Source organism: Gopherus flavomarginatus, chromosome 19, assembly GCF_025201925.1.
Source record: "Gopherus flavomarginatus isolate rGopFla2 chromosome 19, rGopFla2.mat.asm, whole genome shotgun sequence".
Classification (NCBI taxonomy): domain Eukaryota; kingdom Metazoa; phylum Chordata; order Testudines; family Testudinidae; genus Gopherus; species Gopherus flavomarginatus.
The window spans coordinates 21839036-21865056 of NC_066635.1; the positions used below are offsets into that span (position 1 = coordinate 21839036).

Consider the following 26021-nt stretch of genomic DNA (forward strand, 5'->3'; position numbering starts at 1 on the left):
AGTACTTTGAATTCAGAAAAGCTTAATGGTTCATAATTACAGTGCTTCAAACTGATTTTTTTTTAAATAATTTCTTCACAGATAAATATTTACTGCTAATCTCCCCAAAGTAGCAGGGATTGGGCATTAATTTAAACCCAAGAACAACACTCATGAGGTAAAAGGTATTCTGTTTAAGCAGTAAAACATGACAAGAAGTGGATTTTCAAGTGGTAAAAGGCCAAAGACCCAGTGATTTAAATCAGCCCAAACAATGATCCCTCTTAAATGAATTAATTTTAGTCACCTATTGCTCTTATGAAAGGGAATGTATACATACAAATGAGGAGAAAGAACTAGACATACAAAATTACCCCAAGCATTATAGACCAGAAAACAGATCCTGCAAGGTCAGTGAAAGTTGAAGGAGTTCATCTTTTCACAAAATGCTCATCACACTGTAGAATGAGGTCCATGATAATAACACTGGTAGCCAAAATGAAAACACCACTGTATCCAGAACTTTCAAAATTACATACTTCATATTGTGGTTCTATGTCAAAGCTGAAATGTCTTTTTTCATATTTTCAAAACTTAACTATTCTCAGTACACAAAATGATTTCTCCTAGATTAGAGAGATAAGTATAGAAAATACCGTACTGGACATCAAAGAGATTGGAATAATTTATCCAAAAGGCAAAAATATTGTATATTACATTTGTTTGATTTGTTTAACCAATAGAAAGTAAATAACTCTGTTTAAATGCCATCACACAAACTTTGACACCAGGAATTTTGTTCAAAAGGCTCAGTATAATGCTTAGTCCTGCCTTGAGTGCAGGGGACTGGACTAGATGACTTCTCAAGGTACCTTCCAGTTCTATGAGTCTCAAACAGAGCTAAATGCAATAGTCCCTTTTCCTTTGGCTTCTCTCTCTTAATATGTGGGTTGAAGTCATTGGCTCATCAAAGAAAGTTTGTTCTCTGACTGCTTGCAGCTGTCCAGTATATAAATCCAGAAATCCAGTAGGATTTCACTGTTCATTTTCTTAACCTTCTTAAACAAACAAATATCAAGTACCATGTAACTAAACAGTGGTTTCTAGCAAATAGTCCATTTCATCAAATGTATTCAGGGTGTTTTTGCTATTACTTCTTGACGTATCTTGAATTCTATTGTAACCTACAAAATAAAATAAAATAATCATTTTTAAAACTTTGTATTACATTATGTTTGCAATAATTTAATTTTGCATATATTCTTTTTACTTTTGAAAATGGAATATTTTATTTGTTAAAAACACGTGCATTTATTTAATCAATAAATTGTAGATTAGTACCATAACTTGTATGAAACTTTTTTATCCCTGTCCGTTTGGCCATTATTGAGATTTTTTCCCCACCGAGTAATTATACATATTTCTAACCTTCAGGTACTCACATAGCAAAGACTGGGGCCAACTGGCTATAAGGTTAGCCAATTGTAACAAATGCAGGAATTTCCATACTAAAATTACCAACTAATCTGGTATACTGCATTTGTTGTTGGTCTTTACCTGTTGCAAAATGGTCTAACCTCCTATGAAAATGTATTTAAAGTGGCTGCAGAATACATAGCAGGTTATTTAAAATAGCCTGTTTTTTTCCTTTGTAACATACACTTGTCCTGCTAATCAAATCTTTGCAAGAGGCCTAGAGCAAGATTTTCAAAGGTATTTTAGGCAATTAAATTAATTTCAATGGGAGTAAGGTACCTAATTTACTTAGGTACCTAATAAGATTTACAAAAAAAAAACTATCTACATTTTTAGGCACCTGAATACCTTTGAAAATCTAGTCCCTACATATTTGTGACCTTAATTCTGCAACTTGTTGTGAACAAGTGGATCCCTGAACACACATGGAGCCTGCACAAAACTAATTGTAGGATCAGGGTCTAAATTTCCATTTATAACGCTGAACTGAGAGCATATTAAGTTTCCTACTTATTAGCTTTTAGGTCAACTTAAATTTGAAAGAAAGCAGGCTTCCCATAAATCTGTGAGGAACAGGACACCAGGCTTGGTGGAACTTTCTATTTTCCTTTGAAATTCACCTGCCCCAAATATTGATGTCAATATCTTGTTTACTAAATTCATGTTTATGTATCTGGTATATATTTCTCATCTTAGTATTGTTAGAATTTAGATTTTAGCAACATTCAAGTTTAAAGATGTAAAATATATATTTAACTCCTAAAAAGAACAAAAAAAAAGCTTTAATACATTAGTATATTAATCTAAAGATATTTTAAAGTTAACAGTACCTGTTGGCCCTGGATCTTCATTAATAAATGAAACATGTGTTTTCCATTCAGTCCATTTCACTTCATTAATCCTGTTTATATTGTATATAAATTGTTATTAGCATGAATTATCTCCAGTTTCATAGCTACACTTCCTCTTTTGTTTCTTAATTATTTCTTGGAATTGTCATGGTACATCATCAATACATGTTTTACCAGTATGGAAACAGGGCCGGCTCCAGGCACCAGCTAAAGAAGCAGGTGCTTGGGGTGGCCAATACCAAGGGCCGGCACATCCAGGTCTTCGTCACCAAGTCCCTCAGTCCCTCTCGGAACTAAGGACTTGCCGCTGAATTGCCACCAAAGAATGGAGCGGCGCGATCATGCTGCCGCGGCTGCCTTTCCCCACCCCACTTGGGATGACAGAAAACCTGGAGTCGGCCCTGTATGGAAAGTATCTATGTATTTTTCAGCATTATGCATTGTATTTAGCTGAGACTGTTTGCTCATTGAGCTACTTTATATTTTCATTCATTTGAAGCATACATTTGGAACTCACAATTCAGATGTGAATATGTGTCATAAAATATTATGGTACTATTTTGCAGTATGTTAATCATGTTAAAGAATACTCCATTGTAAATATAATTAGTTTTAAATTAACATTTATAAGAGATTACAACTAATTAACATTCACAGCAAACAGAGATTTAATAAGTGTGTATTAAAATCAAGTATATATATGAGGAAATTCCCCTTTTTGCCTACAAAAAGATGAATCTTGTATTTTTAAAACTATATATTCCTATCTCTTACTAGCAACTGTTCACTGTAGAATATCCCAAACTGGATTTTTGCACAGTTACCAATTTTGATTCTGCTTACAAAAATCCACACAAAAGAAGCAGATATATGATTTTATAGATTTAAATGAAAATATTGTGCAGTGGCTGTTATGAACAGACAACTCTGACGGTGCATTCAGAGGAGACTCATCAAACAGTCCTTGAATGTAGTATTACCTTAAACATACTCTAGTGTCATTTTCAGCCACTTTACACAGTTCTCCCAACTGGAATTTTTTCTTCAGATATTTTGGTAACATTTTTTCAAATTCCAAAATGGTCCTGGCTCTCTGGTAATAATAAATAGTTAGTAACAGCATTGGAGTTTTCTTAACCACATTCAAAATTAATATTTTCTGCTTCATATGACATATTTCACATTTTAAAATTATTTTAATTTTCAGAGTATGTTCCCTTATTATATATTGTGCATCTACCAACAAATTTTATAGTGAACACTGACACCAACAGTAGTAAATATCATTTAGTACAGAGTACAGATGGTATTCATGTACCATTGGTAGGTACTTTTTATTTTCCTTTGAAATTCACCTGCCCCAAATATTGATGTCAATACCTTGTTTACTAAAGTCATGTTTATGTATCTGGTAGATACAAGCAGAAGGTCTAGAATTTCCCTAGTTACCATCAGCTCAGGGAGCTACACCCAGATAGGAGTCAGGAACCCCTGGCCTGGAACCTGTGCTAGAATTTAAAATTCTCATGCAACTCTCTGGCACAGCAGCGCCTACCAATCAGGGAATGATGTAGGTAGTATCCAAACAGTCTACAAAGGGCACTGAAGAACATGTTCACCTAGGCCGGCTGCGGGCTGAGCAGGGCCTGCGGCCGGGACCCCGGCTGGCAAGGGTCTGGCAGTGGGGCTGTGCAGGGGCGGCAGCTGGGACCCCAGACCAGCAGTGTCAAATATCTTAAATATCCTCATCATGATCTGATATTTTCTGATTTCAGAGTGAAACTTTGTAAAAATGTCTAGGTCTTGACCAAGCCAAAGAGTATTAAGGTCTATGGCAGGAGTAGTCAATAGGCCGTAGGCCAAATCCAGAGCTCCAGACAATTTTGATTGGATCAGAAAATATATTTTTTAAATTTATTATCATTATTATTGTTATTATTATTATTATTATTATTGTATTATTTTCTCTGGAGTCTGGACCTTGACTATACCTTGACAGAAAAATTTGGACCTTGACAAAAAATCGTTGATTACCCCAGTCTATGGTTTAATACTGCAAACAAACCTGGAGTCTCCAAATGTGTTCACTCTCTTTTGAAATATTTTCCACTGTTTCTCCCATTAATGCAATCAGCATGTTCAGAAGGAGAACAAAAGTCAACAATACATAAGTTATGAGAAGAAGAAGAAACAGCACGGGATATTTTGAATTCTGTTGGATCTCCAGATCTCCCAGTCCTATGGTAAGTTTAAAAAGCTCCATCAGAACAGCGCCCAAACTGCTGTGGGAATGACATTTACTGTCATTTGGGCACGTCTCAATCAACGCAGCAAGAGCTAAATAAGAAACAAATGAAAAATCCATTTTAGTTATAATATTTTACAATTTATATAACATCTTTGATATCAAAGCATAATAAAGTGCCATATATACTAGAGAGAGACACAAATGCAGCAACTGTCCAGCAACATACAGCAACAGAAGATGACAGTTTCACAAAGGAAGTTAAGAATACCATATCCAGCTGAAACTTATGGGCAGTTTAGTTAGACAGAATGTAATTATATTTATAGGTATTTAGCCAGAACACTAGATTTAAACACTCTTACAAAAATTGTTATGGATTTTTCAAAAACCACAACTAGCACTTGACATCAGCTTGAAAGAAGTAATGTTCTGACCATCACAATGTTGTTCTTATTTATAATAGGGCAAAAAAAATTTACTCACACAAAATATCAATGCTTTTCTCCAGTAATAGTCAATAAATTATATTTACCTACGCCAAATCCCAGCAAAAACACGATGTATACAACTAAAAATTTTATCACATCCTGTAAGATCACCTAAAAGTTAAAATGTTTATGATTAGTACAATTTCATGAAGTTCTCTTTATAGTTACATGTTTTGCAGTGATAAAGACGTGCCACAATCGATACTAGAGTGATTAAATCTACTTATATTTTTAAAGTGATCACATTAGCAAGTAGGACGTTTTGAAAAGTTAGTTGGCCTGATTATCCATGATTTTTCCTGTTGTCTGTTAAACACACTAATCGAGGGGTGAATGTAACTCTATGAAAAGAACAAACATTACACACTGTCTGATTCAATTAAATATCATAACTCCATTAGCTGAAAAATACCATACGATTCAGAGATTTAAAAATAAATGTTGCATAATTTGAACAAATTAGCTAGTTACCACTATTAATTTTTTTTTAAATTACATAATACATTCTATTGAAATAAAACATATCTTAAAGAGAAGAAAATGGAAATTTCAATGTGGATTACTTATAATATAAAGCAACATCTAAATTGCAGAATGTACATGAGTTAGATAATGCAACTAGAGTAAATAGATAATATAACAAGAGTTAAAAATTATATACATGCCTTTTGGATCATGACACTATAAATTCCCATGGATTGGAAACCCCTGGTAAAGTACAGCATATTTGCCCATCCTAGTGCCATAGCCAAGACAAGACACACCAGGTGTTCTTTGTAGGAAAACAAGTACAAGAAGACAGAGAAGATCACAAGCACTGCTTGTATAAAACTGTTGAAAAAACCAAACAAATACTGTAAATACTCTTACACAGCACAGAAATGTACAAAATATAGTGGAAAATATAATACAGAACTTCCTTATTTCAAGTTTCACTTCCAATTTCACTTTCCACCTTGTGTCCAAACTGTGCTGGTTGCAGCTAGGGAAAACTATAAAGTTAGCTCTATATCACTTTTTATTTTCCTCAGTCCTGGGGCCAGGCTAGCCTCCAGCGTAATTTAGAGCAACTTAAGGACTGTTCTAAATTATGCCTTGTGCAATGTCCCCCAAATGATCATTCTAGAGTCAGGGAACACAGAAACTCAGTATAACATTGACTACACCCCTTTCCCCAGTCATATCTCCTATGCCAGGAACAGGAATGGGTAGTATAGGGCCAGCTATGCTGGCTCTAAGCCACTTAGGGATTCCTGTACACTGGGGGCAGCTGGTTATGCCACTTTTTTTGTTAACAGAGCAACACAGAAGATGGAATGGGTAATCAAAATCTGGCTAACTGACTTGTTTCTTTATAAACAAAATACAATTATCTATTTTGCAGTGCTTACAAAGATAAAAATAGTTTGTATGTACCAATCCACAACAGTGTTGTTGGTCAGTGAATGCCAGAGATATATCTGGTGTCTTACAGTAAAACTGCATATAAAATTATGTTCTTTCTCTGACAACCAATAGTCTAAAATAAGTGAATAACGGTTAAAATAATTCATTTTCTGGAAACCAAGGAAATGTAACTGACAGAGCGTATGTTATTTCAGAAGCAACCATTTATATGCCAGACTTACAATGCAAAGTGGAACCACGCATCTGACAGAATTGACTGAAGATCTGAGGGTCTTAGCAGAAAGATGGCTACACTCTTTGTAGACAGATATATGTAAACAGATTAAAAATAGTAAAAATTAAAAGGTGAATAAAAATTCAAAACCAACTAGTCTACTAAAAACAGCTACAGCATCTAGAATTTCATTCTTTCTATACTGTTTGTGCCTCAAAAATGCTTTTCCAGATTTTTTCAAATGTGTCCTGATTTTCTGCTGTACTTAAAATAGTTTAATAGTTCTGGGCACCGCATTTCAAGAAAGATGTGGAGAAATTGGAGAGGGTCCAGAGAAGAGCAACAAGAATGATTAAAGGTCTTGAGAACATGACCTATGAAGGAAGGCTGAAGGAATTGGGTTTGTTTAGTTTGGAAAAGAGAAGACTGAGAGGGGACATGATAGCAGTTTTCAGGTATCTAAAAGGGTGTCATCAGGAGGAGGGAGAAAACTTGTTCACCTTAGCCTCCAATGATAGAACAAGAAACAATGGGCTTAAACTGCAGCAAGGGAGATTTAGGTTGGACATTAGGAAAAAGTTCCTAACTGTCAGGGTAGTTAAACACTGGAATAGATTGCCTAGGGAAGTTGTGGAATCTCCATCTCTGGAGATATTTAAGAGTAGGTTAGATAAATGTCTATCAGGGATGGTCTAGACAGTATTTGGTCCTGGCATGAGGGCAGGGGACTGGACTCGATGACCTCTCGAGGTCCCTTCCAGTCCTAGAGTCTATGAGTCTATTAGTCTATGAATAAATAACTTTAAATGTTTTACTGAAAAGTAAGTCAGATGTGCATGTCCTTTCTGATACAGATCCTTATTCAATAATACATAAGAACGTAAGAACGGCCGTATTGGGTCAGACCAAAGTTCCATCTAGCCCAGTATCCTGTCTACCGACAGTGGCCAATGCCAGGTGCCCCAGAGGGAGTGAACCTAACAGGTAATGATCAAGTGATCTCTCTCATGCCATCCACCTCCACCCTCTGACAAACAGAGGCTAGGGACACCATTCCTTACCCATCCTGGCTAATAGTCATTAATGGACTTAACCTCCATGAATTTATCCAGTTCTCTTTTTAACGCTGTTATAGTCCTAGCCTTCACAACCTCCTCAGGCAAGGAGTTCCACAAGTTGACTGTGTGCTGCGTGAAGAACTTCCTTTTATTTGTTTTAAACCTGCTGCCCATTAATTTCATTTGGTGGCCCCTAGTTCTTGTATTATGGAAATAAGTAAATAACTTTTCCTTATCTACTTTCTCCACATCACTCATGATTTTATATACCTCTATCATATCCCCCCTCAGTCTCCTCTTTTCCAAGCTGTAAAGTCCGATCCTCTTTAATCTCTCCTCATATGGACCCGTTCCAAACCCCTAATCATTTTAGTTGCCCTTCTCTGAACCTTTTCTAGTGCCAATACATCTTTTTTGAGATGAGGAGACCACATCTGTATGCAGTATTCAAGATGTGGACGTACCATCAATTTATATAAGGGCAATAATATATTCTCCATCTTATTCTCTATCCCCTTTTTAATGATTCCTAACATCCTGTTTGCTTTTTTGACCGCCTCTGGATATGTGTGGACATCTTCAGAGAACTATCCACGATGACTCCAAGATCTTTTTCCTGATTCATTGTAGCTAAATTAGCCCCCATCATATTGTATGTATAGCTGGGGTTATTTTTTCCAATGTGCATTACTTTACATTTATCCACATTAAATTTTATTTGCCATTTTGTTGCCCAATCACTTAGTTTTGTGAGATCTTTTTTAAGTTCTTCACTGTCTGCTTTGGTCTTAACTATTTTGAGCAGTTTAATATCATCTGCAAACTTTGCCACCTCACTTTTTTTAATGTACTTAACACAGTGCTTTAAGTACACGAGCTTTCCTATTTACTTCATGACCTTAAAGTACATTGCTTAAGTATGTTGCTGAGTAAGAATTTAGTATGATCACCATATTTCAAATCCCATTTTGATCCCAGTCTTTCAAAAAGGAAGGCCTCACATCAATTTCATATAATATCTTACACTTATATTAGTATATATTTGGACCATCAAGAATGATTAACACATTTATGCACAATTAGCCATTAGCCTAGTAATTGTACAATGCAAGACATTATGAAACATAAGTTATAAAACATATAACTTATAAAATGATCAAAATTGTCACAGAGTCTTTACAAATCCACAAAAGATCTTTATGCGTACAATTATTTTATATTAATTCTGAAAGTGTCTCACCTCTTTTATGGCTAAAAATATTGCTGCTATCATAATAAGCACTTGTACCAGCAACTGCAACCATCCCACGTTACGTGTCAAAGCTAATGGGTAGGGTGGAGCCTGGAAAAGAGGGTTAGAAATGAATAGTGGGAGTTTAAAACTAGTTATTTGAAGGCACAATAAAGTAAAAGGTCCCAGACAAAGGACCCCGTCCTTATAGCCCTCCATGTGCAGAAATTCCACTGAATTCAATTAAGTGCTCTCCATTGAGGACTTGCAGGCTCAAACTGAAAATGAAGTAAGATTATTTAAAATATATACTTATTCTTTCTTAATTATAAAAAATATAACTTTTAAAACCACAGCCAGGTCCACACACTTATGCATAAACAGGTTTTTTTTTGTTTCATAACTCAAATGAATTTCTCTTCTCTCCTTATTGTTCTGCTTCCTCTTCAAGTGATAAACCCATGGAGGGAAATTCTGGCCCTACTGAAGTCAATTGTAAAACTCTCATTCACTTCAATTGAGCAATGATTTCATCTGAGAATCTCTAGTTCTATTTTTGATTCACCAAACATGTTAAATCTGAGTTGGGGAATGTTACTGCATTTTGAACACAGAATTCTATGAGATTTTTAATTGCTGTACATACCTCATCTCTTCGGGGTCTATAGTAGGAAACCAATGTTAATATTATGTTGTATATGAAATAAAAACAACATGACATAAAGAACATGTGCCTTGCAAATTTTTTCCATTTCATTCGCAGTAGTGAATGCAGGGGCTCCAAAGTCAACATTTCATGACGGTTCTGTAGAAAAAAAGCAAAGCCAAATTTGTGACTTGTGAGAAAACTAGAGGTAGGACAAATAAAAAAATATCAACTACATATTTTAAACATTTCATTTTATGGTCTTTTCTTGTCAGTCTAGAAATACCACTTTGCTCAATGACCCATGCGACAGCTCCTCAGCTGGTGTCAATGGGTATAGTTCTACTGAATCCAGTGGAGCTACACCAGTTCACACCATGAAGATCTGCCTGAGATAATTATCTGCCAAATTAATTTGATCTTGTTCTGTGGAAAATGTGATTGTGTTAAAATCCAAGTGTTAACTTCTATACCAGTCTCCTAACACAGTATGTTTATTTTTCAGGAATAGCCACTTCAATAATTTGAATTTTAGCAACATGCCAAATTCTGCTTTTAAATGGTGAAAATTTCTTAATAATGCATTGCTTCTATGCATAAAACACCTATATGTATAGTAAATTTACAGTTTACTGTTTATTATAGTATCCTTGCCTCTCAATATTTTCTTTTAAATAAAGGATATATATGATATCAAATGGTTATCTTAGATAAAATGAGGTGTGTTGAACCATTAGTCTAAGACCATTTTAGATGTCCCAAGAAGAAAACTTAAAACTACAGTACAACAAACTAATGCCCCAAATGCAGGCCAAACAATTTCCCCAGGCCTTCTTTGGGATCTGGACCCACGTGCATTCGTAATGGGACATTGCACGAGCACAAGGGTTCATGCTGGTGGCTCCTGCTGAAACACTGAGACCTAAACGTTATATTTTTACTAGTTTTTCAAGTTCTCCAGATATTTATAAAAAAAATAAGTGAATGTATTGCTGGAAAATGTATTGACTTTAATGACAGGCAACTTACACCAATATTTGTGTTATAAACAATAATCTCCAGTAATGAGTTGTCTGCAGTCGTATCTAGTTCTGTCAGGTCATAAAGGGAAGACTGAACAGGACCATAAGCCCAATCTGTGAATTTTCTGGAAAGGCTTCTGTTTGGCTTGTCTTTTATTTCTCTACTGAGAATGTATTTCAGAATCTAAAACATAAACAGAATCACATATAAGTAAATTAAGTCTTCTAAATGGAAGAGAGAGTGTGTGCACACTTACCAGAAAGGTACTTTTTGACTAACACATTTGCCAAAATGGCACAATTAAATGTATTTTGTAATTGAATTAACCTTTTGGTAATTGAGAGGAGGCATTACAGATGACCCATCCCTGGGAAATAAATACAGTTTTCTTTAATTGCCTTGAATTTTCTATTAGATATGCAGTTTTTTCCAATGAAAGCATTCCACTGCAGACTTTGGTATAACTTTTCTTTAACTGGTGACTTTCTAATTTATCTCTTGTTACTCACTAACCAGGTACTCCAAGCTTTTGCTTTGAGAGGTCCAATTTCTACTTTTTTTTTAATAAATCAGACTAATTCCATTTATTTCCTTAGAGTTACACCTGTATAAGAGAGAACATCATGTAATTCAGAAATATTAATGTGTGCTATCAACAGCCCTTGATAGTATTAAAACCAAAATAATTTTTAATAAAATTACTGTTTATCATTTATGATCTGTTATTTATTTAATTTTTGTATTTCAGCTCAGACCATGCAAACAGACTGTTTCATTTCAGGTTATCATATGCTAGTGCAGAACTCCAGTGCTTGAGTTGCAAATACTTCAGGGAAAAGTTTAAATTCAAACAAAACTGATTTTTAGTTTATATATCATTAAAGTATTTCTATTAATAGAAGTGTCATAATATTATAAGGTATGCTACGCCTTCGACTCTTTCACAGTCTTTCTGGGAGTGTACCCTTTTTAGCGATAGTCTCTGGGTCTCCACTCCACTTTGCTCAAGTGAGAATCCCACTATTCTGCTACTCTGAGATTGGGTCCATGGCTTCAACACCCAGGGCTGCCCGGGGTGTGGGGGGACAAGTGGGTCAATTTGCCCCAGGCCCCGCAAGGGCCCCCATGAGAGTTTTTCAGGGCCCCTGGAGTGGGGTCCTTCACTCACTCTGAGGGCCCTGGAAAACTCTCACAGGGCCCAGGCCCCCGGAGCTTCTTCCACTCCGGGTCTTAGGTGGCAATTCAGCGGCGGGGGGTCCTTCCACCCCGGGACCCGCTGCCAAAGTGCCGGTTCTTCAGTGGCAATTCGGCGGCAGGGAGTCCCAGGCCCCCTGAATCCTCTGGGCGCCCCTGTCAACACCTGTTTCTCACCATGTATGCTTCAGTAGGTCCAAATGAGCTTGGACTCCTGTTGGATAATTATCCTCTTAGGAAGATATGCAATTATCAAGGGTGTGTATTATTGAATTTTTAAATCGCTTTTGTATCTTGTAGTAATGAGGCATTGAGGAAAACCTGTGAGAATCTGAGGGGCTGAAACAACAGAAATAATGGAGCAGAGGTTTACAGTAAATAATCTTACTCTACCAGCTACCACTAATTTACAATACAAGATAACCACCATAGTGGAGTGCAAATTTGTGCATCTATGGTTTAAGTACATGTAGGCAACCTAGACTCTATCGCTCTAGTTCATTTCTTTTGTAGGATATTACAATAGAGCCTTACCTCTAATTTTCCACTTTTTGCAGCTAGTTGCAATGGAGTTAAACCGTCTTTATTCTTCATTGTCTCTAAAGTTCTGCTCTTACTTTTCAATAGAATCATATCATACATTCGGATTACAAAGTCATTTTGTGTTTTAAAATCCTCTGCTACAGTGACTAATGCATGCAGTATATTGTTTCCTCGGGAATCTTGTGAGGTAATATCAGTCCTCCTATTATCCATCAGCAGTTGAACTATATCTGGTTGATTAGTACATGCAGCTAATGCCAGTGGAGTTTCACCTAAAAAATACAATGCACCATAACTATTAATTTTAAAATATTATGAGTATCAGAAATGTATGAAATGTATTTGAATGATTATTTTGACATTTTTATGAGATTAAAACATTTTTACAAATTAAGGATAAGGTTGATTACATTACATTGTTTTACAAAGAAACTTAATTTACATGAAATTGTTATTTGAGGAAAAGCTACAATTACATAATAATACACTTTATTGACAATTTCAGTCTTTACAAACAATTGCCTTTCAACTATTTCTGAATATTTGTAATTTACTGTACTTTGGAAAACTGCTTTCTATTTACTATGTTGCAATTTGTACTACAATTGCTACTGCATATTACATTTCCCAATATTTGATATATTATTTCAGCACTTACACTAAATGCCCAATTAAACAAGATAAATATACACACTTTCTTGTCTTTATGTGATATGTATAGATTTATGGAGAAGAATATTTTAGCCTGCACTCTGTTTACCCACTAGCTGTACTTTGTGTAAGTAATTCATCAAATTCTCTTTTCTTTCATGCAAGCATTCATTCTGGAAGTATGAAGAGTAATTAGTCCTTCAGGATTCTGAATTGCAGTGTTGCTGGAACTGAGGTGTCCCTGTGAGTTTGGATTGTTGGTTTGTTTGTTTTTTGTTTTTTCCAGGTTAGGTGGGGTTTCTTAGTGTGGCAATTGAAATGGGAAAGAACTCCCATTGACTTCAGTGGGATTTTGGTCTAGTTTTGTATGTACAATAGATGTAGTTAGGGTTATTACCGACCTATCTGCTTATGTTGTGTGCATCACTGTGGAATCTGTGCATCTTATGAATAATAATGTCAATCTTGCTTTTTTTCCTTCTGAACCTGTAGGAGAAATAACTTGATTAATTGGTAATTTGTTTTGTTTGTGTGTGGGTGAAAGAAACTGGGTGTTTGGGGTACAAGAAACTTGTTGAGGTAAAGCAAAGGTTATGAAATGAGTTTTGCATTTAGTTCTGAAAATGATGAAGCCCATGGCCATTTTTATATCTTGTCCGAGTTTGAAAGACCTATCTTCTGCACACCTCAGCCTCCCTTATTGCCTGATTGTTTAATTGTTCTAGCATCCCAACCCAATTTTTCCATGGAGATCACATTTCACTTACCGAAATAAAATCCCTCATGCTTGTGTTTGGGATTAAAGAACACACCCTGAGAATGGGCATTGACATCTGCTCCTTTTTCTATGAGGGTCTGAGCAATATCGTATTGTCTTCTTTCAATAGCAATATTTAGAGCTGTCTGGCCTGCAGCAACATAGACATGAATCTTTAGAGTATAAAGTCCAGTTTTTATATCTTGTACAGTGCTGAGCTCAGTGATGATGCATAACAAATAGCAATAATAATTAATAGTCATAATTATTTTAATTGTCTTTAGAATATTTCAATATAAAATATATGCTGTGGCATTAAAATACATGCAAAAATACACTATAAATGGCTACTGCATGGAAATACCTTTGTACGCTTCTTCTGTGTACTTTGCATTGATAAGTCTTTCCAGAAAACTATTTTCTTCTCCAAAGGAGAGCAGCATTTTCACTATTTCATTTGTGTTCTGGTTGATGTTCAAAAGGGCTTTCATCAGACAGGTTTTACCAGTATCTGAATCTGTTAACTTTTTCATCAGATAATCTACAAAAGTGAATTTTATGATTGAATTACAGGTGGTTATAGTATGTCTTAAGGGGAATAGGAAGAATTCCAATCTCATGTTATTAGGAAACACATGCATATAGACTATTCCCCAAACTACTTTACATCTATTCAAGCTATTAATTTAACTTTATATTCCATACGTACTTAGTGAAAGGACATATGAATTCATGAACAAACAACCCCACTAGATGGATATATACATTACTGACATACTACCATTGTGCCAAAACCTAACAAACCCTGAAGTTCTTAGTCCTTATTCAGTCAGAACTCTCACTGGCTGAGCTGGGTTGAGAATGCAGAAGTTCCTAATTCCCAGCTCTGTGTTCATTCCTCAAAATCACATGCATCTCAGTTCAGCAAGAAGGGGGAAAAGAAGCTGGCTATATTCAATTAGCTTCTTTTGCAGCATTCAGTCATATCCACCCTGAAAAGGTACAAATATTCATGCTGGTGTGCTGTGCCCTCAGAAATCACCTTCAAGGTTGCTTCAATTGTTTACCAGTAGGTGGCTTATTGGGGGCCTGACCTGACTACTTTATTAATTCTAACCATGATATTCACCAAACACCAGCTTGGGATGCAGAGCTTAGTTGCTCATATATAAAACCATTACTCAATTCTCTACCACATATATGGTACAAAATGAGGGACTGTGGATACTCTGTACAGCTTACCTTGCACAGTCATGTTTCTACATGCATTTGACCTTTCCTTCACTTCCACAAGCAGACATTGTAATTCTTCTATACTCCCCTCAGATACTGCCCTAAACATATACTTCTTCAGCTTTTTTCGGGCATTGTTCTGGCGATCTCCTTGCAACATGTTTGTACTGAATTAACAAAAACAAACAACCAAAAAATCATAATTAGCTAATATCAATGTGTTTAATTTAATTTCCATCATTTCTTTTTTTATTTAGAAAAATAAATGTAATTACATACCACAGGTTAACATGTCATCATTACAAAAGAATATTTGTGTGTTCCTCCAAAAATAGTTACAAATAATTTATTTGGTGAGAAATGGCCATTAAAGCAATTTTTAACTTAATGAAGGATATGGTTAATCTTTTACAAGTGATTTTTTTTTATTCTCATGTAATGAGAATAAAATTCAGTCCTTCACACTCAAAGCTGCAGTAATTTGACTTTCTGGGGAGCACTCAGAAGGGACAAAGAGGGGAATTCAAATCCTACAACAAAGGGAAGACTACAGGGCAGTGGTGCGACCTCTCTACAACTGTTGTTCCAGCCTAGAAGGCAGACCATAGGGGCTGTTGCCTCTTTGCAACCCCTATGCAGGGGTACCGGGCTACTGGATCCATGTAAGTGCAGATCCAATAGCCTCTTCCCTGGCCCATCTCCAACAACCACCACAGTAATTAGTGAATTCAGAGTCCTCCCTACACCACCACTCCACTTGCACCCATTTTCACTGTACACAAAGTATTTGCTCTGCTGTTGAGATGGTGGAAGGAAATTTCATCAGTTTTCAGAATATTTGCTGAATGTTTTATTACAAAACTGATATGGTTTGATGATATTCTATATCAATGAGAAAAGACATTTCCGCTAGCATTGTGACTCTATTCATGCTAATTTCATCTGTGTTCAATTCTGCCATCCTGAATGAGCATATCTCAGACCATGAACTGTTTCCACCAGTATGCACTCTAACGTGGCTGAGATTTGGATGAATCACTTGGTGGGTCCTTCTATTTTGCAGATTATGACAAATTTCTGTCACAGAATATTGGATTTATCTGAACACTGTTCCAAGATTGTCTAAGCAATCTCCAAGAATATAGTACCAAATTCAGTATATAAAATCCCTGAAGTCCTGCTTTTACTGATTAATCATGTACTGAGTAATTAAAGTGAGAGGAAACTCATAGGATTTCTTTCAATATCTAGTGCACAAAGTCTATTTTAAAATAATAATGACTTACATTTATATAGTGTCTTTCATCCCGAAGGATCCCAAAGCTCTTTACAAACTATATGTACAGGAATCACTTCACCCACCACTGAAATGCAGCTGCCTGTGGGGTGGAATGTGGCAGCTGTTTAACAGCGCGCAACAATACTATACAACAATTTAGGACAGGAAATAGTAAGGAATGCCATATCCATTTGCAAGTGCAGTGGCAATTTAAGTAAGCAGGATACATTAGTTAACCAAATTAGAATTTGGCCAACTCTGTGGCTAATATTTATTTTCTGCAAAAAGCAACATGGGATCTTTAGTGACCAAAGTTAGGGTTTCAGCTTTAGACAGCACATCCAACAGCACAAAGGTTCCTACCACCACTCTGGAGGATCAGTGTCACCTACTGAAACACCAACACTGCTCTTCTTTCAGCGCTCTGGGGTATTCTTGGAAGTTTCCTGTTCCAGTGCTAACTAAGCCCATCCCTACCAAATGCGGTTTTCCAAAATCAGCTCAGCAATTATACGTAGCTATTCTTTAGAGGTTAAATAATATTGTGTTTTGTTTGTTCCATCTCTCCCCCTCTGTCTCTTAGGATGGCTGAACTGAAGGGCAAATGCCACCCACCTGCATCAGCTGGGTGGGGAAATTGATGGGGCTGATGGTGAAAGGGGGACCAGTCCCAGTAGCAAGGAAGGGAAGCACTTGCCAATTGACAATAGGTAGCTCCTCTCATGGAAGTGTCTGGCACCCATTGGCAAGCTGGGGGAGACGGGTTCTGATTGGACAGCATTTCCCAGCTCCCAGGATTTAGCCCAGTGCAAGGTCCAGGTGAAACCTCTTTCAGCTCCATTCCAACATCCTACCCTACCCACCTGAACTAGGACTGGGAAGCCAGCCTGATAAATGCTGTGGGTCTAGCCAATCACCTGTTTAGGGGGTCAGGAAGGAATTTTTTCTCCCATTGGCCAACTGGGACCAATTAAATGACTGATATAGGAGGGTAAGGGTATGGGCAGGTAGAATTCCTCCCTTGTGTTAAAAGTTTAATAAAAAAGTTGTGGCCTGCTGCTTAAATCCATGTATGAATCTGTCCTTATTTTGCTGCTTGAGTCCACATCAATATCTTGCACCCAAATTAATAGTTTTCTATGTAGATGACATCTTAAAGTAGTTTGCTTTTAAGAAAGGACTCTAAAATGAAAAGCATTCCGTTACCAACAAATAGTAGTGGTATTTGAGCACTGGACAGCATTTTCTTCAGTGAACTAGGAATCAGTAATTTTATAGGCTCTGGCTTTCTCTGATCTCAGATATTTAATATGAGGATGCATGATATACACTTTCTAAAGAATTTATTTATTGATGATAAAGCTCAAATATATAAATCAATATCCCCTGAAGTCTTATGAGCTCATTTTTAAACCATGACAAGGAAAAATCAGTAATTCCACTCTCTCACACACTTAATCCATAGAAAACGCACTACAGAAATACATTGTCTCTCTCCACTTACCAATAAGTGTCTACATTTGTGGCATACTCAGTAATATCATCTTGAAGAGATTGTGGGGAATCCATATCTTCCCCATTTCCAGATGCACTGTAGAAAATACAGAAAAGGTTGAGTGCTTAAGTAGGAGGACATCTTGGCAAATTGCGCTAAGATTCATTCGATAATGGGAGGCGATATCAACAAAAGAGCTGAAATTAAATTAATTTGACAATGTGTTTTTAATACCATCATTTAACTTACTGTGTGTGTTTTAAAATACAGGTCAAAAACGAAAAGACATTCAGAATTTTATCATGTTAACGATTCTCATATTTGAAAACCTACTTTGTGTTTTTCCATGTTATTTCACTCAGGCTCCTACTATTGTATTTTTTATTTTCATACTGTTTTTAATAATGTCACTCTTCATGCTACATGGTAAAGCTTACACTCTTCTTTTTTCCATGTGTTCATTATTTATTTGACATCTTCCACAAGACAAATATTGAAATGGCTACTCTGAGGGGGTTGCGCACACGCACAAACTGAAATACAGGAAGATTTACTATACAATATTCTGTGGCGGTCACTCATTCAGTCCCTACTGCTGACTTTGGTGGAAGCTTTGCTATAAGCAGTTCAAGACCCAGGGCTAAATATGTGTTCGTACAATAAAACAATGGCTGCAATGAAGTTTGTATTTAGTAAATACTGTACAACCTTTCCAGATTTTCTCAGTGTTGGGTCTGACTTAAAGGACCACTGGCAATTACTTTTTCATAGGCTGGGTTTCTTTTTAATTTGCTTTTGTGGAAAATTGAATGCTGATGGCACATCTCAACCTAAAAATTCAGAAGACTGAAATCTGCTATTTATCTACACAATGGATACATAGACAGTAGTGTGAGGCTTCCCACACTACCCTACAAATGTTCCTCTGCCCTAACCTAGCGGGACCACCCTTAAAATAAAGATGATGGTTCAGATTCTATTCCAATTCAGTCTGATATCTCTGATGAAAATAACAAGGAATATAATTATGATGATTTTTTATTTCTTTTTTATTGGTAATTAGGTCTCCAGTCCTCTGGGAACTAAAACAAGGTCGTCAACTAATTCCATATAAACAACAAAACAGCCATTGGAAAAACAATTGGTCTTTATTAACCTGGCTTTGATTTGATTTATATTTTGCCATCCAGCCTCCCTTTGCATAATTTTAAATTTGTCCCATTGACGCCTAATACAAATAACTACTAAAAATCTTGAAAATAGAATGGGTCTTTCTGCACTCATTTTTCTTATGTGTGTGTCATAAATGGCTTTTTTTCAATTTCCTGGGCACAAACAGTCATGTCTCTCTTTTGTTTGAAACATTTTTGGCTATCACCAATATAGATGATGGCAGAAACAATCTAACAGGGATTTTTGTTTACTTGTGCTCCCTCTGCTGGTTCTGCGGCAAATCTTGGGTTAGCATAGGCTCCACACAACCAAGGAACCCGTGGGATTTTTTCCCTCTTAATTAGAAACAAGGTGCTAAAAAGAAAAATCATTCAGACTTCAGGGGACTATATAAATTTTAAGTCTGGTCAAATTTTGGGCCTATACTATTTAGCTGTGGCCTTTTTAAAATAATGAAAGAAATGTGAAAATTTAGGATTAAGGCAGTCACTGCAGGGAAAATGCTGGCCCACTGAAGTCAATGGGAATTTTGGCCTTAAGGCAACCAAAATGAGGCCACTTTTGACATTTCAGCCTTGTCATCTATGCAGAACTTTCGAGCAGTTGTATGTTTGCACATGTTTGCAATGTGGTTAATGAATATACCGTATATTATACATACCATGGGCGAATATTTGAATCCATGGGTTTTGAAAATACAGGAGGAGAGGTCTGTCTTGGAGACGAATTGCTTTCAAAGCCTTCAATTTCAAAGAAAAACTGTGAACTGTTGAATACATTATGTTGAAACTTTATTAGTAGAAAAGCAAGTCAAAACATAACAAACATAACACAAACAAACTGTGCACATGCCCAGCTAGGACTAGCTGTAGATATAGGTTATACGCTGCATGGCATCACATCTGATGAGGTGCTGAAATAGCATTTACCCTTTTTTGGTACTGGAAGATCCCTATCTCTACACACATTACCCACCAAGCATTTTGAATCCTTTGTGTTGGCAGACAAGGCAAAAGATTCTGAGATGTCTTTGGGAGACATGGCACCAAATCCAGACATTATCAGAGGCTCCACTGCAACCTAGAGACAACTTTGTATCTGCGTTTTGTGAACTCCACAAAATGTTACTGTAACTCCAAAGAATACACACACATGCACACTCTAATCTGCTCACTGCAGCCTTTGCATTGTAGCCATCATCATTCCATCCAAGAAGAACTGGGGAGGAATCCCGCCTCAGCTCACTGATACTGATGAACACTTAATGAACCAGAAAGGTTGAGAGATCACATATTAAATAACACAAGGCCTTTCCACCATCTAGGACTGAAATGTGCTACCTCAGAGTATGAGCTTTTACTATGTTTAGCTAGTGCATTGTGGTTTATAGACAGAGGAGTGGAAAAAATAAATGAAAAGCTGAACAACATAGCACAAGGGTGCATGAGGAACTATGGTGACCAGCTTTTTAAAAGCATGGAGAGTTGGTAGAGAGAAGCAAATGGTTGGTGTTGCTAGGTGCCATTCAAACAGCTGTCACATTTTACCTATGATGGCTGAATTTTATTGGTGAGTGAAATGACTTCTGTATGGGCTATAGTTTGTAAATTGTCTTTCTAAATTTATAAAATTCTTTGAGAGTCACCTTGAAAAATATTCTGGTTCACACAATATGTGACATACTCAGTAGGGTACTAATTATTTCTCCTTTTTTCCAATTCCCGTTGCAAAATATTCAGATGCACTTGAAGCAAGCACCCTAGTGTAAATTTACAGAATGCTACTGCGTATCAACTGGTGGGTGTATGTTAAAAATAGTGTGATGTAATATCATCCCTGATTAATATAGTTTCCATCTTTGGAGGACGAAAGTGTTAATACACTGCATGTAGTATTTTAAACTTAAATGACCTTTTAACATTTTGTATGTGCATGCAAGCATATTCCCATGACACAAAGATTAAAATACCCATTATATTTAACAGGAATGTGTATCTGAAGTTATATTGAGGAAAAGTGTTGTTCATAGCACAGGAGTACCTAGGCTGAAACAGGGCCCTATTTTGCCATTACTTACACACCATGGACCAGATTCTCAGCTGGTGTAAATCACTAATTTCACTGAAGTCTGACCTTGGCACAGCGGCTGACAAAGGGTGGAAGAAGGGTGGCTTTATGCACTCTTCTGTGTCTCCTGTCCTGGGATGTCTTGGACTGCCCTGACTGGCAACGAATTGTGTATTGCCTTAATGAACCTTGAGGGCAGGAAGGAATGCCCAACTCACATGGCACTCTGGCGCTGTCCATGACACAGCCCCTGCATTGGGTGGGAGGACTAGGAGCTCCTTCAGGGGCTGTCTATGTTAGCTCAACACCAGAAGAGAATTGTCCTGTGTTGGGAGAATTCCCCAGGGCAGGATCTGCTGTCTTCACAGCTCCTTTACGTCAATATACCTGGCACAAACGAGCCACAAGGCAGTAGTTAAGTGGGTCACATGTATCTTGGAGGTTGGCATAATGTGCAGGCCTGAAGCCTTTTCTCTGTTCTGTGGGGGAAATGGCATCTCTGGGACATACCATGAGTAAAAAAATGAGTAACTGCCAACAAATACCTATGTGCTTACATATTCATACCAAGCCACAGGAAACACTAGCCATGAAAGCAACCTAGTCATACTCAAACATCATTGCAGAACTCCTCCCAGTCCACATGTAGATCTTCCTGCATTTAATGATGTGTCTTTAGTTAATTCATACCTCACTGACTCAAAGAAGGTAGAAATAAATTGTACTTTTTACAATATATGTTGCCAAAATAAAGTATAGGAGTATGAGACATGTTGCTTAGGTGAGAGTGAAATCATCTCTGAGCTTGCCAGTGATGGTATACTCAAGGACTGAAATGTTTAAAAGCATTAGACATATACCAGTACAGAAATATATAATTAAATGGAGTATGTTAATGTTTGTAATTAAAACTCATGTGATCTTTGTTTCATATATAGCAGGAATGTTTGGTGCCACACCCTAGCTCTAATGTAAGATGGGAGAGCCCTCCCATCCTAAGGTTATTAACTACAGATGCCAAAAGCCTGAATCTGGTAAATTAACTTAAGTGGCTTATGATTAATAGCCACATATATTTGCTGTAACTTGCCAGTCTTCTGCAGATTTGCTTCTATTTGAAACATTAGGTGTATATATTGTGACCAATTCAGACATCCTTCCTGTTGGCCACATTGCACTACAAACACTTTGATTCAACTTTAGGTTTACGTAGGACTACCCTTGTACTTTGGAAGGCCAATGATGCCAGACGAAGGGGAGGTGGAAAAAGAAAATCAACTGGCGTTATTTCCCCATTTGGATTTAATTACAGAGGGAGAAGTCAGGCCAGCCCATGAGTTTTCAGATTGAGACGGCTGCTTGCATCACTTCTGCTTAAGGTGATCACTCAGATGATTAACAAAATTATCATGGATGCTAAAGCAATATTAAATTCTCTTGGGGCCTAAGGCCTTTCTGATTGAGCTATACTGTGTGTTGTACAGTCAACAAAATAAAAGGAAACAGTTGTAGGGTCAAAGTTTATAAGCCAAATTCATCCCTGTCTTGCAGTAACTTCGGTGACTTTGGTGGCATTACATCAAGGATGAATAGAACCACTTGTATTGTATTTCTCCATTCATAATAGACAAAATATGTAATCAGAATATTAATTAACTGATATAAAATATGCATAAAAATAAACATGGATGATATGGGTTATTAAGTATGAAAAATAGAGTGAATTGAACATTTTACTGAAAATCTCCATGTATGAAGGTTTTTCTGAGTATTTCTCACACCATATGCTACACTCCTTACCACTCCCTGTCTCCTTCCACTTTTGACTTCACACCTTCTTGTATCAATCCATATGTCGTTATACTTGAGAGAACCTCTCATTTCTTTTCTGCCAACACTGCTCTCTTCTTTAAATGCTTCCTTCAAACTCAGATTTTCCCTAAATGATCTCATTACAAACTCTTTCTAAACCTTCCCATATTTGAATTGTTGATCTTTGTGAGGCCCTGATCCTGCAAGCTCATACATGTGGGCTGACCCCAGTGCCTGCAGAGAGCGTGCCTCATTGACATGAGGCATAACCTTGCCAGATAGGGAGCCTGAGACTGTAAGCTCTTCAGAGCAAGCACTATGTCTTTGTCCACATTTCCTAAAGCATGGTATACATTTACAGAGCTATATAAATGATTATTGTTATTAATAATATCATAAGTACATCAGTTCATTTTTCAACATACACTACGTTCATCAGAACTCTCTCATTCATATATTCCATGTGTGCTGTTAGCGATTATTACAGTGTTGGTATCTGTTGTATAAAGATAATAAAAGGATTTACAAATAGCTCCAATCTGCCATTCCTAATAAATTGTCTAAGGCTGGTCTTGTGAAGGTATTGAGTTCTACCTTTTCCTTGTGGGAGTGTTTTCAGTCAGCTTTTTCTCCTGGTGGTTTGTAGTGGGAGGACCTGATGTATTTGTTCTCTTGCCCATAAGTGGAATATTCTCTTTGTTATCTTTATTCATGTTCCTGTAATCGATAGAATCATAGTTATTTAATTTCATTTGAACACATCACATGATCAGATCGTGTGCATAAGGAGTAGAAATAGTCAAACACAAATCTTAATATTTTTCAAGGTTCTTCCTTTGCAAAAGATGTACTATTTAAGATATTGGGGATTGAGATTTCAATTTTGGGGTATCTTTGATTAAAATAGGTTTCAACATGAGCAACATCAAGGATGACATGACACCCCAAGTCCAGGAAAAGTTCAGATTCAGATATATTCTCAGTATGTAACTGAAGGGATCCCATCCATTTATATGGCAATAGATATTATTTCAAGTGTCAGAAGGAACAGAGTAATTTTTATAAGCAACACTGAGAGGTTTGCAGCCTGCTATTGATGTAAAAGTCTATTTATACTTTAACCTAGATAACTTTAGAAAACCAGTAAGTTCCAGTAGTCAAGCAATATTAAATCTGTTAGGTGTTGGATCAGCAGAAGCAAGGTCTGAGTAGACAATACTAACACCAGGGGCAGAGCTCAATGAAAAATTAAGCCTTTTACCTGGACTCCCAGGGACTCCTGAGTTCTGGTGCTGCTCCCATAAAACTAGCACAGAGATAAGAAGAAGAAAAGTTATGACCCTGTCATACATGAAGAATGGTCATCACAATATGTAGCATAAGGACTTTGGTGCTTGCATCTGCCCATCAACATTCAGAACATGAATTTCATAAGTAGTAATGACTATTTGTTGTCATTGTAATATTCTAGGTTACCACTTACAATCACTAAGGATAATTTCAAATGAAGAAGTTAATTGTAACATCTTTTAAGATATATTTTTATTGTAAATAGAAATAGAAAGTTAAATGATGTGACAGTATTTTCTCCAGCAAAATGGTGAACGCACCCTCAGGTACTCAAGAAGAATGTACTGTAGGGAAAATTGACTGGCAGGGGATGGACAAGATGAGCTACAAATAATAGTTATTTTTTATCTCAGATTTCCATGGTTCTGGGGAACCTAAAGAAGATCTCTTCTACCCAATTTTTGGCCTCAACTCTCCCTGACTAGATTGTACAGGTGGATTTTACATTCTTGGGAGTGCATTCCTTCAGTGTTGCGATTCCTGTAATATGGGAATAACAAAATGAGAAAGTGAGATTGTAGAGAGTGCATGAAAACGAAAGATGTCTGGAGTGATAAACAAGGTGTACATGTTATCATTTAGCATGTATAGGGAATAGATAAGTTGCAAATGCTAACACCTGTGAATGAACTCTTTTTGCTGTTTCTTTTGTCTTTAGTTGGAGTGTAAAAGAACTCAGAAATGCTCAGAAGTCTCCCTGCCCCAGCAAGCCTGGGTTTAAAACACTCAAACAGAAATAAAATATTATTGTATATTCTGTTTTTGTAATATATATGTTTACAGGAAGAATGTGTAGTCAAACAAATGCAACTAAAAAAAAACAAAATAAAACCCACTTGGATAAGTATCATAAATATAAATCATACCTGCATAGAAATCATTCATAAATAGAACTAGCAGCATAGGAATAGAACTTAAGAATTCAGAGAACTTAGATGAGGGGAAAAATAGGTCATTGTCCATCACTTTGCAAATGTAGTACATACAGTAGTCCTCAGATACATGATTTATCAGTTATTAAATTGATACATTTGATCTTAACCCAGCCAAGAACAAATGATTACTGTTCTTGTCTAGTTCATAAATAATATTGTTGTATATCTATTCTGGAGTGCCATAAGAATACAGAATATTTTATGAGTGCATAAAATACATGATCTCTATCCTGAGGAGGAGACAAATATGATACGTGGAATAAATAAATCAAACACAAGTTTGTGAAAGGATAGATATGGAGATTAGCATTGGAAAGCTTCATCAAAGAAATGGGTTTTACGGAAGAACTTGAAGGAAAAAGAAGAGAGCTGCTAGTAAACAAAGAAGTGGGAGAGTGTTCCAAGCATAGAGACCAGCATGAAAGGTGATGTTAAATTGAGAGTGGAAGAAGCACAAGAAGAGAGCAGTTATGAAAGCAAGACTAAGAGTAGGAGGAAATAAGAGTACAGGCAAAGCTCTGTAGAGCTGGTTGGAACGTTTTTGACAGATGTTTTTTTCATCATATTATGTTGTTTTATCAAAGCCAAAATGTTTCAGAGATGTATTGGTTCTGATGAAGTTTTAAATGGGAAGCTTTCCGAGGTCCAGGGAAGACTCTCAGATCACTTCAAGAAGGAGAGAGAAACAAAAGTAACAAAATAAGAAAGCTTAGGTTTTCAATCCAAAACCAGATTGTTTCAACGCAATTCTGTTTCACAAAAATGTTTGAAAGGTTTTGTTTTTGTTCCAGTGAGGAATGAAACAGAGGGGGAACAGAGGGAAAATGATGTTGTCAGAATGTCCATTTACCAATGGACTTCTGTATAGATCGGAGTGATGAGAGGCAAGATGCAAGGAGGTAGTTACAGTT

General features: G+C 36.6%; 1 protein-coding gene across 1 annotated transcript; it reads right to left on the minus strand.

Moving 5' to 3' along the window:
• Positions 1-1068: 1068 nt before the first annotated feature.
• Positions 1069-23538, minus strand: TRPV3 (transient receptor potential cation channel subfamily V member 3). The gene is made up of 17 exons (XM_050929692.1): positions 23420-23538; positions 19608-19712; positions 17783-17869; positions 15009-15166; positions 14131-14307; positions 13777-13917; positions 12350-12630; positions 10628-10804; positions 9599-9757; positions 8962-9063; positions 6671-6744; positions 5708-5873; positions 5087-5153; positions 4372-4643; positions 3287-3399; positions 2286-2356; positions 1069-1163 (listed from the first exon to the last, which is right to left on the minus strand). Exons 1-17 carry the CDS (start codon positions 23536-23538, stop codon positions 1069-1071), a joined length of 2364 nt encoding a protein of 787 aa, XP_050785649.1.
• Between the last annotated feature and the right edge of the window lie 2483 nt (positions 23539-26021).